The sequence below is a fragment of the Eptesicus fuscus genome, chromosome 16 (assembly GCF_027574615.1).
Source record: "Eptesicus fuscus isolate TK198812 chromosome 16, DD_ASM_mEF_20220401, whole genome shotgun sequence".
NCBI lineage: Eukaryota > Metazoa > Chordata > Mammalia > Chiroptera > Vespertilionidae > Eptesicus > Eptesicus fuscus.
In genome coordinates this window covers 58,814,815-58,829,856 of record NC_072488.1, presented here as the reverse complement: position 1 = coordinate 58,829,856, position 15,042 = coordinate 58,814,815, and the positions used below count along the sequence as shown (strand labels likewise).

Here is a 15,042-nt window from a genome sequence, read left to right as displayed (position 1 = left end):
AGGCTCAGCCATTCCTGTTAGCCTGAGGACCATTCTGCTTTTGTTAAATCCTCACCCAAGGGTATTTTTCCATTGATTTTTAGAGAGAGTGAAAAGGAAGCAGGAAGAAGGGAGAGGGAGAGGAGAGAAAGACATAGATGTCAGAGAGAGAGACATCACTGGTTGCCTCCCGCAGGGGGCCAGGCTCAAAGCACTAACTGAGGTATGTGCCCTTGACCTGGAATTAAGCCCGAGACCCTTTGATCCTGAGGCTGGTGCTCTAACCACTGAGTGAAACCAGCCGAGCAGGGTAGCAGGGTTTTTGAGGTGCTCTCCCCCTCCACTTGCCCCTCTGGGAAATGGAAGAACTTTGTTGGTGCACCTCACTCAGTGGATTGCCATCTGTTTCCCCTCTTGAGGCCTGAGTGCACTAACACTCACCTTCCCACCCTGAGAAGACACGGACTGAAAACAGACCTTCTGCCTCCTCGGGCTGGTCTGGGGGCTCAGGTTGAGAAGGTGAGGTCAGGCCCTAGATGGTTTGGCTCAGTGGTTAGAGTGTTGGACTGCCGAACAAAGGGTCGCAGGTTTGATTCCCCATCAAGGGCCTGTCCCTGGGTTGAAGAAGGTGATGTGGGCAGTTGGAGGAGAGGCTGCCCAGTGCGGATGAGGCTGGGGCCTGTGCTCACACCCGGCGGAAAGGGGAAACCAGGTGGGCCTGTGTGGCCTGTGTGGAGGAGATACACGCTCACCTGAAAAGTGTTTCAGGCTATGAAATGTTTCCTCAAAAAATAACATAAGACTCGCATGGGCCCAACATTCTGACAGAAGCGTTCTAATATGTTGCCATCTTCGCATTAGATTCTATTTTGAGCAATAAAATGCTATCCCTCCTCACCCTCCACTCCCGAGGCTCACCTTCTTTGTGTGATACATGGATGGTGCGGGACTGAAATCCCTGGGGACAGTTAGGGAGCTCCCACACTGTGAGGAGTGCTGTCTGGTGTGAAGTCAGTGTCCTCCTTGAACTAGTGTGCCAGCAGCAGTGGTGTGTGAGTAAAGAGCTCGGCTGCAGAGTGTGGCTGGGCTGTCTGAGGGGCCTGCCCGCCCCCCACCGACATGTGGTGGCTGAGGGTTAATAATGTCAGTGAGGTGGGTCAGCTGTGGGAGAGTCGGCCTAGGTCCCAGGGGGCGTGGCCTTGGGAGGTGGGTGCTCTCAGGGTCCCCACAGCTGCTCCCTGCCCAGCCTCCGCAGCACCGTCCCCCTGTGTCCCTCCAGGTGACCCACCACCAGGAGAGCCTGTTTGACCTGCAGTGGTTGGAGGTCCCAGACATGGCCCTGGAGGAGCTGCAGTCCCTCTCGAGGAACATGGCGTTTCAGCTCAGGAGGCTGGTGGATGAGCGAGACAGTTGCAGGGAGGTGTGTTTGCAGGTGGACCAGCAGTTGCGGGACAGGTGGGGGGGTTTGGGCCTGGCGCCCTAGTTATAGGCCTGGCTCCTCATCCTGACTTCCTCTCAATTGTGCACACTGTCTGTCCTCCTGGTCCATTTTCCTTGGGGGCAGGGCGAGGACACTTTCCCTGCAGGGCCCAGTCCCCTCCCAGACACCTGCGTGAGGACAGAAGTTGAGCTTGGGGGCCCTGCTCCATTCACTCGGCCCTGCTGTCTCAGTAAATATATCCTCGTGTTTTAAAAACTCCCCCAACTTTCTCCTGCGCCCCTCCAGGCATTGCAGTCTCGGCTGCCATCTTCTCTTTTACTTTCTTTCATCTTTTGGTCATTCTTCAGCAAGTTGTAGTGCGGGCACTGTGCCAGGCACAGGAGCAAGCAGGTGACACCCCTCTGTGTGCCCTCTGTAGCTGATCGTGACCCTGACCCTGGAGCGGGACACCAGCAGCCGCCCCAGCGAGGACACGCAGCACCTGGCCGTGGAGCTGGCAGACACCAAGGCCAGGCTGTGCAGCATCAGGCAGGAGCTGTGAGTCCCCCAGTGACCCCGTTCTTTTTGCCCTTGTGCCCTGTGTCACCACACCTGCTAGCACCTGTGGTTCACTGCCATGCGGGGCAGCAAACAAGGGCGCTCTCCCAAGTGCCTGGGAGTGTCTGGGCTCTGCTTTGATCCTGGTCCCTGTTGGGCCCTGGGTAGCCCGCTCCCTCTCCTCCTCACCCCTCCCATCCCCGGGCCTGCACAGCAGGGTTCTGCTGGGCCTTTAGGGCTCCTGCCAGTCCAGACATGGGAGGCTCAGAGCAGCAGCCTGCTGCTCACCCTCAGGCCCAGTGTGGGTGCTCTTGACTGGAGGGAGGATGTGACTCTCCTGTCCTGTCCGGTGGGCCTGCTCCCCCTTTCCTGCAGCTGGTGATAGCACCATGCCTGGTATCTCGGAGCTGCCAGCCTTCACCTCCCCGCCAGTGGGCCTCGCTGCCTGCCTGGCTGTGGGCTCCTTCCCTGTCCCGCACCCTCAGAGGAAAGCTCAGGTCTGTGGTGTGGTAAGAGCAGGCATTGAAAACGTAAAGCTCACCTTGGAGTCGGGAGCGTTTTTGCAGCCCCGGGTGCAGACGTCCTCCTCACGCCCAGAAGCCAGGTCCCCTCTCCTTCCCCGCTGGGGTCTCCCAAGTGGTGGGCTTTTGGGGTGCTTCTGAGGAAGCCCTCACCACGTCCTCCCATCGCCCCCAGGGAGGAGAAGACGGAGCAGCTGGCAGACACCCGGCATGAGGTGGACCATCTGCTGCTGGAGCTGCAGGAGTCCGATCGCTATGTGAGCGGGAGGCCTGTCCTGTGGGGGTGGCTGGGGGGCTAGGGTGCCCCAGTCACCATGGCCCCAGGTCCAGGAATGTGATCTGGGACCTCTCCTTCCCTCTCAAAGCAGCGCTGCCTGAGAGTCAGTTGTCCTGGGAGCTGCTGTGGGGTGACATGCTTCAGTGACAGCATGTGGGCCCCCCCCCCTCGGGGGTCTGCACATGGACCAGCTTGGCTGCCCCTGGCCTCTCCTGGGGCTGCAGGGACTTGGGCCTTCCCCAGCCCCGAGGGTGCCCTGAGCCAGGTCCCCTGCCTTTGCCCACCTCCCAGAACATGGAGCTGGCGGCCAGCGCCCAGTCTGCTCGTGATGCCCTCTCTGAGCTGGACTCCCTGAGGGAGAAAGCGAGCCGTGTGGAGAGGCTGGAGATGGAGGTGAAGGGCCTCAGAAAAAATCAGAAAGATGCAGACTTCTATGCAGCCCACATGAAGGTGAGCCCAGCCAAGGCAGGCAGCCAGCGGGCACTTGTGTCCTGGAAGAGGGGAGAGGGGCCGTGATGCCTCCCCAGCTGGCCCTCTCCCTGGGCTCCCTCTGTTAGTGGAAGGAACAGGGTTGGGAATGTGGTTGAAGGGACTCTTTCTTTTAGGGCGTTTCCTTCTCCTTCTTCATGCCACAGTGATGACTTTCTAGTCACTAATCTTTTTTTAAGAGTCCTTGTAATTTCTGTGGCTAAATCTTACCAGGACTATTTTCTCATCTGTGAAACAGAGATAACTGTACTAGTCCGTGAGGTTTTTACAATGAAAGAGGTAAGATACCTGGTATTTGGGCAAGTCCCATATTAAGCTCTCTGTGGTGTAGCCTACTCAGATCCTGAGGTTATGGGTCTGTTCAGGGGAGGTTGTTAGGGTTAAGAGGGGACAGAACCAAGAACCAGGCAGGGTTACTGGCGCTCTGAGCACGCAGCCGACTGCTTCACGTCAACAGCGGGTTACAGACCCTCTCCTTGAGGATTTGGGAATGTTGCCTCTTCTGCTGAGCCCGGGGTTTAGAGGCAGTCTGAGGGAGCTGGGTGAAATCAGGATGGCAGCGCACAGTGCCGGGCCTGCTGGATGTAAGAAATCATCCCCGCTGCCAGCAGGAAGCTTGCGAGGGGAACACAGGTCTGTAGCACAGGCTGACCCTCTCCTGGCCACGCTGCTGGTAGGCAGGTGCGCAGGGGCAGGCGGTTTGACCGGAGACCTCAACATGCTCTCCTGCTGCAGACGGGCCCGGTTGGGGATGGCTGTGGTCCAGGTTTGGTGGTTCCTCAGACCTACTCAGAGCGTGGCTGTTCCCAGGAATGTAGGTGGCGAGCTCCCCTACCCCCTGTGGAGAAGGCGCCCTGGGCGCTGTGCCAAAGCAGCCTGGCCCAGGCAGGGGTGGGGTGGGAGGCCAGCTCTCAGCTTTGTCCTGGAAATGGTCCCCGGGCCCTGCTGGTGATGAAGGGCATCCATCTGCAGCACAGACCGGTGTGGGGCACGGGCACCCTCACTCACTGGAAATGCCACAGGTGGGAGGGTTGCAGAAGGTCATGTGCAAGCTTCCCCAGACTGCTGCCTCTGCAGCCTCCTGCACACTGGGACCTAAGGCAGCCCCCACATCTCAGCCGACAGTCTGCCCTGTGGATGGGGGTGGGTTTCAGGGCTCAGCCTCTGTCTCCGTGTCTTTTCCGGGCCTGTCCAAGCAGCCTCGCTCAGTCATGCATACGCGGTGACTGAAGGTCTGTGTGGCACCGAGCCCTGCGCCAGGAGCAGGGGATGCAGCACAAAGCAAGACTGGCTCCCTGCACTCGGGAGCTTCTGGGCTTTTGCAGGGTTTCACATGGAAACCCCTTTTCCATGTTCTCAAGGTGCGTGCCTCAGGATAAGAGCAGCAACATTTTTCATATTGATTAATAATTTTGCTGTGAAACTAGTAATGCCTTAAACTTGGCGTTAGTAAATGAATAACAAGAGAAACAGCGTGGTCCGTGGAGGCCAGGCCACATAGAGGATGAGTCACACTGTTCTCCGAGGCCCATGTGCCTGGGCCCAGGGAGCAGCGAGGACAGTGCTCGCGACCTCATGCTTACATCGCAGTGGTTCCAACAGCCCTGCAGGCTGTGCGCAGGCCTCCCTCAGCCCTGCTTGGCCAGGTTTCCTGCGTGCAGCTTGAGCCCCTGAGGGCAGGGGCAGGGTCCTGTCCCACTGCATGCCTGGGGCTGGCATACACAAGGCACTTGGTAGAGACCTCACAAGTCATGTAAAAACCATCTCAGCATGAAAAGACTTGCGGCCTGGGGAGAAGGACGGGGGAATCAGAGGTTTTGTCTCCTTTGGAAAGGTGACAGTGTCGGGTGTGACGGGCAGCGGAGCAGAGAGCCCAGCACGACTGTCACGTGGACACCCACCAGGCAGGGGCTCTCCTATGGGTACAGGGGGAGCCACAGACAGCCCGGGTGCCCTCCCTGAGAGCCCGTCCAGGGTCAGCACTGACAAGCACATAAAAGGGGAGGGTGTCAGTGCCACAACTTGAGGAAAGAGGCCTGGTCGCCTCTAGGCACAGTGGGAAGTGGGGGTGCACCAGTTGGTCCTTGACTTCCCTCTGCAAACAGTACCCCCTCTGCTGCCCGGGCCCGGGTGGAGAGAGAGTGCCTGGAAGTCCCTCTGGTCCCATGCTTTGTTCTTGGCTGAAATTCTCAACACCAGAGGGCAGATTTGTGGGTGCGCTGAGCATCCTGAACAGGTGAGGGCCAGCTGGGCCTTTCTATGCCCCTCTGAGAGGGATAGCACTTAGCTTCCTGGGCAGGGCTTGCTTGGAGAGACGTGGGCTCGACAGGCAGTCCCTGCTCTCACTCCCCTTGCTGGGTGTGGGGCAAGCCTTGACCCCGTCCATCACAGGAGTGGTGTCCAGGCGCCTCTGAGCCCCTCGTGCCCTGGCACCGTGTGGCATCGATAGGAAAATGTTTCTAGTGAGCTTATCCCCGGGAGTTCTGTCCACAGATGGGGCCCCTGAATCTGATCATGCAGGGAGGGGCAGAATGGGTGGTGGCAAGACAGGTAGGAGCTGGGTTTAAGATCGGCCTCGGGACTGGTGGTCTCACACTTTCTGCCTCTTCCAGGCCCAGCCTTTGACACTTTAGGACTCAGGCACAGCTTCTTGCCATCTGTTCTCTCACTTCTTCAGTGCTGGGCTGTGCAAAGCAGGTTTAGATATTTCTGCTGCCTAATACATGGGGCACATGGGAACAGTAGCTATAAACCATCTAGTTCCACGCTGTACTCTGCTTCTGGACACTTGTCCATCCCTGTTGTTTCCAGGTCCTTCAGGGCCCAACTCACATGGCACCTCTGATTCCCCTCATATGTGTTAGCCCATCCTCAGCCCAATGGTGTGATTCAGCTGACAAGTGTCTTTGAACACTTCTGGGAGCCCCAGGAGAACAGAAGTGCATAGTCCTGCCCTGCAGAACTAGCCTTGGGTGGGGGACAGGCCAGCTCTGTGTTTTGCTCATAGTAGGCACTCTGGGTGCCCCAGCACCTGACTCAGCGGGTGGGACAGAGTGGAGCTGAAGTCCTTCTTAGAGGGGCTATTCCGGCTGGGATTTGCAGGCTGTGCAGGAGTGGGTTGTAAAGGTGAAGGGGCAGGCTGTGCTATGGGAGCTCAGGGCCGGGGGGGAGGGCGGGGATGGTGATACTGGAGAGGACTGGTGGGTAGACCTGCTGGAACACTAGATCAGAATGCTGGCAGCAGTGGCCAAAGGGGGAGAGCTTAGCCTTCTTCCTGCTTGAAGCCCCTCCACGAGCTCCAGTTCACATCGCTGGTAGTAGTCGGGGCCCCTTACCCACGCGGGCTCCTCAAGGATGGGGTGCAGGCCACTGAGGGAAGTAGAGAGACAGGTCTGGAGCTCCCCAGCCTTAGATCAAGCCCAACTTCACCCCTGGCTGGCTTTGTGACTTGGGGCTCATTTGTCAATTGACTCAAGGCAGCCTCTTCGTGTGTAGGAAGGGATTGTCCCTGCCTCCCTCTGGGGGCTGTTGTGAAGAGTGAATGTGCAGAGAGCTCCGAGTGCAGGGCCGTGGACAGGCAGAGAGGGGGCAGCCAGGAGAAGCCAGAGTCAGTGACCATGCCCTTCCCGCTGCCAGACTTTGACCAGAACCGTGTCCACTGGCGGTAGGTGCATGGTTTCCCGTGCGGGGAAATGAACACGTGATGGATAAGCAGGAGCTACTGGCCCATGCCCAGTTGTTAGAACCATGAGTGGGGCAAGCCTTGGAAAAATGCTCCCTGAGAAAAACAGACATGTCCCTATGTATGGGGGCTCACAAACTGTGAGGGCATTCAGGGGAGACTCAGCCCCCTAAAACACTGTGTGCTGCTGGGAGGGCTCCAGAGGGCAGGACTAGAGATGAGGGGAATGAGCTGAACGGCTCTTCTTTGTGTGCTGGGCACTGGGACAGGAGTAAGTGCAGTGGACCTGCGAGGGTCCAGCCATTGTGCTCCACACTCAGCATGTGCCTGACACTCAGAGGCCATAGTACTTGTTTGTTGTGTCTTACAGACCCCTCATTTCCAGGAAACTGCTGAGAGCAGGTGTGTGAAATGTTCAAATAGGAACTGCATATCGAACCAAAGCTCATCTGAATTTTGTTTTAGGACCCAGATCAGTGGAGTGACTGTTGAGCTGAGAGGCTTAGATTCAGACTTCAAACCCAGGACAGACTCTCAGCCCCACCCCTTCCTTGTTAAGGAAAGGGGCTCAGCCAAGTCCCACACCTGTCAACAGGTGCACTCGTCCAACCACCCGAGGCTGTATGTGTCAGACACTCCCTCCCTAATTTAAATAGTGTCTTGCTTTGGGATTTTTCCATCTGGCCTGGCCTCATGGAGAAGGGCAGGGGCTCAATAGCAGAGACAGGACTTCCTGCGGCTGCAGAGCCATCCCTAGGTTGTTGGTTTGGGTCCAGGGGCCTGGAAGCGCTGTCGTCATGACCAGGGTCCTTAACCTGATGGCTCTCATGTGTGTTCTTGCTGACCAGGAGCTGATTGAAGACAATTATACTTTAATGGACACCAAGGGCCTTCTCCAGGAGCAGCTGACTATCGCTCGGTCCCGGGTCGATAAGCTGTACGAGCTTGAGGAGGAGAATGTGCAGCTGAAATCAAAGCTGCGCCACCTACAGTTGGTAGGACAGGCTGTTGTCGCCACGTGTAACACAGATAGGGGCAGTTTTAGGTTCATGTTGTGCCCTTCTCTGATGTTCGGCTACTGGGTTGGTGCTGCTGCCGACACAGTGACCCGCTGACGGCAGAGAGTCGCTTGGTAAGCTCAGCGGCTTGAGTGGGCACCACTTAAGGGTCCCAACGCAGAGAGAGCCTGATGCTGTGTTGCTTTCCTGTGAGGGTGGATGGATGTGGGCATCTGTTGCAAAAAGGGTCTCTGCTGGTGTTTATGGTGTGGGTTGAGCTGTGCTGTGTGAGTCCCTGTGGCCTTTCCAAGGCGTTAGGCCTGCTAAGGGGCCACAGAGTTGCCATCATCATAGCGCTTTCTTTAAAGCCCTGTGCTGTATGTCACTTTGTTCAGACACCGCTCAGAGACCTTGGGTGTCTTCATCCTCTAGGTCACTGGGTCAACATGCCTTTTAGTGGTTGTAACTGTCACAGCTGGGCTGTGTGTTGGGGTCATTTCTGTGCAGCTGTGTGTTTGGAAGTGAGCAGGGGCATGGAGGCCCTTCATCCTGGGGGAACGAGGGCAGATGCACGGGGGTTGGGGCCTGTCCAGAGTGTGCCACAGGCCGCACCCTCACCACCACCACCCCCCTTTCTGCACTAGGCCAAGTACACAGACCAGAAACGCCTTGAGGAGCTGCGGGAAGAGAACTTGGCACTCAAGGCTGCACAGGGTCAGAGTGCGAAGGAGTCCGCCCACCTGCGCTGGGAGCTGGAGCAGCTGTCAGAGGGTAGGCAGCAGCCCCTGGTGCCTGGGAGCCAGCCTGATTGAAGACAATTACACTTTAATGGATACCAAGGGCCTTCTCCAAGAACAGCTGACTGGCTTCTCCCTCACCCAGGGAGCTGAGACCTTGGCTCTGAATCATATGTGTTAGCCCATCCTCAGCCCAAGTCAATAGGGTTTTATTCAAGGGCCATTTGGAACTTTTACACTGCAATTCTCCCAAGAACATGAAGGGCCTGGCAGCCTTTAAGTCAGCACATGAAATGCAAAGGAAGTGTTGCCAGATTTATCAGTTGCCATTCGGCCAGGCCCTGGAGCTTCCAGGTGACAGCACGCTGACACCCAGAGGGTGTTTCAGATCTCTCCCTGGAGCACTGGAAGCTCTGGATGCAGGAGAAATCCCCAGTGGTCACTGACTTCCATTGTAGTTGCCCCCGGGGCCTGGTTTCCTTAGATGCTCTCATAATCAGGCAGATGGGTGTAGTCTGCTCTCCTTCTTCCTGGGCAGGGGCTGCTCAGTGGCTGTTTTTCAGGGGACCCAGGCCTCTTCCTCTCCCTCTGGCATTTGCCCCCTCCCAGCCCCCGGAGGAGGTGTGGGGTTGGCCAGGGAAGGTGGGTGGGGCAGCCAACAGTGCAGCAGGAGCCTCAGCACCCTGCAAGCAACAAGCCAGTTCCCGTGTCCAACAATCACACGCGTGCACCTGAGAGTGCAGGTGAAGGCTCCCTTAGAGCTCTGCAGAGCCAGGAGGGCCTGTGGCTGGTTTGGGGAGGAGCTGCTTTTTCAATTCTGAGCAACATTCCTAAGCGTCATGGAAAGGCTGTTGAAAGCAGCTGGGTATTCCTTCTCTTCAAGGCGTCCCATCTGCTCCAAGCCTAAAATCAGTTCATTGAACCAGGAGTCTGTGTGGGAGTTAGTTCTTTCTGTGGTTTGGTGTCTCCCCACTCCTGGGAACCCAGGCTCTGGGAGTTCAGGTTCCTGGGGAGCACCACTACCCCCTGGTGGGACACAGAAGCGGTGCCACTGGCAGGGACTGGCTCAGACCAAATGTGCTTCAGTTAGACACCACCAGGGTGGCTGATGGGGTTGCAAAGCCTCCCTGAGTCAGATGCTCAGTGTAGCTAGTGAGCCCTTTCAGGTCAGTGTCTGACTTCTTCTTGGTGTTCCCAACTCCTACTGCTTAGCTGGCAGCTCACGAACAAAGCGTGAATGTACTTTGGTGTGGTTGGTGTGGTGGCTTCTTGAGTCAGAAAGGCCTGGTTTAAAGTCCAGGCTCCTCTACTTGTTAGCCAAGTGACCTCTCCTAAACCTCAGTTTTCTTATCTGCAAAATGGGGCAATGAAGCTGCCTCACCGGATTACTATGGGTATCTTGTGAGGAGACAGTGAAGCGTTAGGCTGTGCCTGGCCCACGGGCGCCAACAAAGGATGGCTGTTCTTATCGCCCTTGTCTTACCCAAAGGTGCCCACTGCTCTGCTTCTTGGGGTGCTCATGAGCAGCCCTATTAGCAGTCCAGTGCGATAAGGCTCCCAGGGCTGAGTGTGTGGCCCTGGAGGGACAGCTGAGGGAACAGCCCTGACCCCTCATACATTCATGTTTTCCTCCTGAACAAGCCCCGGGACTTACCCAAAGTCACACACCTGCTCGTGGCAGGGAGGGGCCGAGAAGTCCCATTCTCCTCAGGTCTGTGCTCCCTTTTCTGTTCCTCATTCAAGCTGTTTCAAAGCAGAGGAGGAAATCTGCCTTTTTCTGGCTTTACCTTATGTTTTCATCTTGCTTAGAATTTTTAAAGCAACTTAGATGTACTGTCTCATTCTTTTTCAATGCAATTGTGAAAGTACAAAATGAAATCTCTGTCTGAAGGACCTTACCCAGAGATGGAGAGTACTGGGCATATGCGCCCCATTGCCTCTACCACCCACAGACGTGCGGGTTAATGATCGTGTCCCCCCTACACCCTCGGCTGAGCCACTTGGACTCCCACCACTCTGAGGCTGGCACAGAGAACACACTCTCTTTGCCATCTCTGTAAGTTTGTGAAATCCTTGACTTGATGGTCAGGTTATAACTTTGTAAAATGTGGATCCAGCAGTTCCATCATCTTGAACTTTTGCGTTGGCTTCTCCACCGTCACCTGCTTTCTTCTTAAGCTCTGGTTGCTTCCCTAATAAACCCAGCTGAGCCAGCAGAGGGGCCATAACCGCCCAAGGAGCCCTCAGATGCAGACAGCAACAGCACCCTGGGAAAAAGGGAGGGCATCCAGCTGAGCATCCCGGCCCCCCAAACCTAGGGCTGGGGGTGATGGCTGGCTCGGGGCCGGGGGCAGAGAGCAGAAGCTGAGGCCCCTGGCCTCTGGGCTCTGACTCCACTTTGCTCTTCAGCCTCCAGCTGCTTCCTGAAGCTGGACAAAGAGAAGCAGAGCCTCCAGGGCACCATCCAGGGGCTGCGGGATGCCTCCCTGGCCCTGCAGGAGAGCAGCATTCAGCGCCGGGAGCTGGAGAAGGAGAACCAGCAGCTCAGCAAGCAGGTACCCGTGGGTGGTGTCCGGAACCTAGGGGCATGGAAGTGGCCAGGTGGAGCACCCAGGGGTCGGTGGGCATGCACAGCTGGGGGAAAGGCAGAGTCCAATGCAGCCACCATTATGGGAGGGGGACAGGAGTCCTCCTGGAGAGGCGTCACGAGGCAGCATGAGGTGTCCCTGCAGCAGTGAGACCGCACCCGATAGAGCTGTGTGCCTCGCTGCCTTCATCTGTGAAATGGGTTAGCGATGTACCCCCCTAGTAGTTGTGGTGAGGATGGTGTGAGTCAGTGCAGGCAAAGGGTCCAGCTCATGGTAAGTGCCTAAGGAAAGGAGAGCAGCGCCCTGTTGGGAAGCACTGGGCAGGGCCGAAATGCAGCCCAGGGTCACACAGCAGTAGGGTCACCCTCACAGCATCCTGCACCGAGAGCTCTGCAGCAAGTGAAATTCCATGGGGATCAGGTAGAGGGAGAATCTCACCTTGTGGCCTTGGCACCGCCCATTCTGGTCCTTTCCCTTCACTGAGCAAGGTGGGCTCCAGCCGCTGCCAGTCACCCAGGGCTCTGGTCCGGAAGCCGAGCTGTGTCTTCTGTGGAGGAGGAGGTCCCCGGTGGGCCTGGCCAGGAGGGCGCTGTCTCCAGAGACCTTCGCCAGTGCTGCGGCCATTGAGGGGAGCGCGATGGGCCACCGTGTTCTCTGGGTCTCCAGTGCACAGGGTCACGTGGTTCAGGGCCATCTTCAAACGCGGCCACTGTATCTGCCTCATGTCCCTGGGCACAGGGAGGCCTCCACGCTCCCAGGTCAGTCCAGCCCATGACCAGCATGGAGACAGCCTGCCCCTCGAGCCTTCCTGGGAGCCATGGCCTTCAACCAGCGCTCTCCTCGGAGCTTGCGCACTCTGTCAGTGCACTTGACACCAGGCGGGAACGAGCGTGACTGACACGTGGGCAACGGCTGGGAGCACGAGGACATGAGCTTTGGAGAGTGCGCAGTGGGAGCCTCAGCAAGGACCCCTGGGGCTCTCCTGGGAGGGTTGACACCGAGATGGGGGCAGCAGCCTCGGAAGCAGATCCTACTCTCTTAGTGGGCTACCTACACACTAAAGTGACCCAGGAGCTCCTTTCCCAGCCTTTCCACCAGGCTGGGCCAGTGATGCAGGTGAAAATTCCAACAGATAAGGATGGTAAACCAAAGCAGTTTGCATTTGTGAATTTCAAACAGGAAGTGTCTGTTCCTTAGGCCATGAATCTCCTTAATGGAATAAAGCTGTTTGGAAGGCCCATCAACTTTCAGTTTAGATCAGGAAGCAGCCATGCCTCGCAGGAGGTTGGTTTGTCATATTCCCAGCATCATGTTGGAAATTCAAGCTCTGCCTCTCCATCTCCTAACAGACATGAAAGGACTGTGGATAACATGACTCCATCAGCACAGGTCATTCAGAGATCTTTCTCTTCTCCAGAAAAATTTCAGAATCAAGCAGGGATGAACAACGTTTTGAGACAGAGGTCATATGGCAGGAAATTGGGTTCTCCACATCTTGATCGATCAGGTTTTTCCCCATCAGTTCAGTCACATAATCATAGTTATAAGGAGTCTCCAAGCTCCCAAATGGCGTCAAGATACACCGTCATCACTGCGTAAAGCCAGGCAGAGCCCTCATCCCTCCCTAGTAGACAGACACTACAGCTGTGAGTAGCATTACAGAGGACACGGAGGTGATGACTTCTATGCAGACAGGAATCGCGATGGCTGGAGCCATGGCCACGATAGCAGAAGAGACAGCAGTAGAGCTGGGAAGTGGCATTCATCTCGGAGCTAACAAGTGTTCAAAGGACATTGTTTTCATAGGGTCATCCTAGGTCCTTTGGACTAAGTGGGTCTGGGAATGTTTTGTTCAAACTGTCGAGAGCAGTTTTATAAGTTGCCACATTTCTTTATAAAAATTTTTGAACATATAGCTATAGTCTAATACAGAAATGAGAAGACTTGTTCTTACAATTTTATATTGATAGACTTTCACCTCAGGATTTCATGAAGAGGAAAGTGTTTTATGCAAAAGAAAGTTCCACGATTCCGAATCATTTTAGAAATTGAGGAAGGCACATGTTATATGTATTGGTTGTATCATAAAGCAAACATTTTAATGATCTATTATCTATTGTATTGCAAGAACCTGCTTATTGGGGTGTTTGAAAGCTCTGAGAACCACCTGATCTTTGATAGTGGGGATCCTCTGTTTTAGTTTTAGAGCCGTCATCCCAAACCAGCAGCATCAGGGTCACAAGTCCAAATGCAGGTTCTTGAACCCCAGCCCAGATGGACCGTGTCAGAAGCTCTGAGGGTGGGAGGGGCCGGCCCTCTCAGGAGGGTCAGCTCTTGTTGGACCTGCCACCTGCCAGGTGTGTGCTGAGCACTTCGCCCTGACAGAAGCGGGTGCCCATGCCTGCTGCTTGCTGGCCCTGTCAGTTACGGAAACCGCTCGTGGTCACATTGTTAGCAGGGAGCAACCCTTTCACCTCCCGGGTGATCATGAGTTTGGTGTCAGTGGGAAGGGACAGCAGCACGGGCCTCGCCTGGGAGTCACACCTCAGGTCCCACCCTGAGTCTGAAGCTGCGTCCATCACGGTGGTCAGGTGTCAGGCACAGAGTGGGAGACGTGCGGGTCCAGGCAGTTCATGGTCAGGGAGTGGGCACTGGTGGGTCCCGCAGAAGAGCTCTGTGTCAGGCCACTGATTGGGCAGTCGTGCAGGCAGGACGGAGGTGGTCTGGCCTGGGTGGCAGTGGGGTGTGGAAGCAGTGAGAGAGAGCAGTGGAAAGCTGGAAGGGAAGCTGACCAATTGGTGTCCATATCTTTTTCGCTACCATGAGCTGGACGTGCACCCCGTGGGCTGAGAGGTGATGGTGTGGGGAGCTCACTGCACAACTAGGCCTGACCTGGGCAGCGGCTTAGGGACACCTCACAGGCCCCAGGCTTCTCCCTTCCTGCTCTGCAGTCTTGGCAGTGGCTGTTGTACCTCCCCAAGAAGTGGGCAGGAAGGTTTCCCTTCAGAAAAGACCTGATAAAGTGTTCCAGGGGGCTGACAGGTTTTGGATTTGCTTTAAAAGATAGTTCACTTTGTGAAACTGACTTTTGCATGGGCTGGGTCGTTGGCTCTGCAGATTGAAGACTTGCGGGTCCAGATGGAAAGAGAAAAGCAGACCAGTCAGGATCTGGAGACCCTCAGTGAGGAGCTGGTGGAGGAGAGAGAACAGCTGCTTCGTGACATAGAGACCCTGAAGGCTGAGAAAGCCCAGGAGGTAGGCCCTCCAGCGCCATGCCTCCCCTGGCACCCCAGCCTGCAAGAGGCCGAGTCCAGGATCACAGCCATGTCTGTGGAATCCAGCAGTGATTCCTGGGTTACCAGTTTCCTCCCTCAGCTGCAGCTCAGACCAGCAATTCCAGTCACAACAGGGGGTGGGGATAGTAATTGACCCCAGGGACACTGGCAATCTTGTTTTTGATGGGGATGACTTGGGGGAGGAGAGGGGAGGTGCTCCTGGCTTTTGTGGGGAGCGGCCAGTATTCTGCTAAATGTCCTGCTGCACATGGGACAGTCTACAGGACAAAGAATGATCCTGCTCCAAATGCCCAACATCATTAAGAACCCTGACAAACCTCCAGGGTTGATCCACCTCACAGTCTAAGAAGGCCCAGGGTAGGCAGCCCAGTGCTGGGGTTGGGGCCCAGGCACACCATCCAGGCCCGAGGCTTCTCCCTTCTTGCTCTGCAGTCTTGGCAGTGGCTGTTGTACCTCCCCAAGAAGTGGGCAGGAAGGTTTCCCTTCAGAAAAGACCT

General features: G+C 56.2%; 1 protein-coding gene and 1 pseudogene across 1 annotated transcript in view; both read left to right on the top strand.

Moving 5' to 3' along the window:
* LOC114229975 (protein Daple-like) overlaps positions 1–15,042 on the top strand; it is a 29,872-nt gene that overhangs the window by 824 nt on the left and 14,006 nt on the right. The window contains exons 2-9 of the mRNA XM_054727944.1: positions 1,259–1,399; positions 1,839–1,957; positions 2,654–2,735; positions 3,047–3,205; positions 7,775–7,921; positions 8,569–8,695; positions 11,023–11,216; positions 14,367–14,504. Coding sequence (XP_054583919.1) covers positions 1,259–1,399; positions 1,839–1,957; positions 2,654–2,735; positions 3,047–3,205; positions 7,775–7,921; positions 8,569–8,695; positions 11,023–11,216; positions 14,367–14,504 — 1,107 coding nt within the window. The remainder of the gene's footprint in view (positions 1–1,258; positions 1,400–1,838; positions 1,958–2,653; positions 2,736–3,046; positions 3,206–7,774; positions 7,922–8,568; positions 8,696–11,022; positions 11,217–14,366; positions 14,505–15,042) is intronic.
* LOC129151882 (RNA-binding protein 7-like) lies at positions 12,201–13,377 on the top strand (annotated as a pseudogene).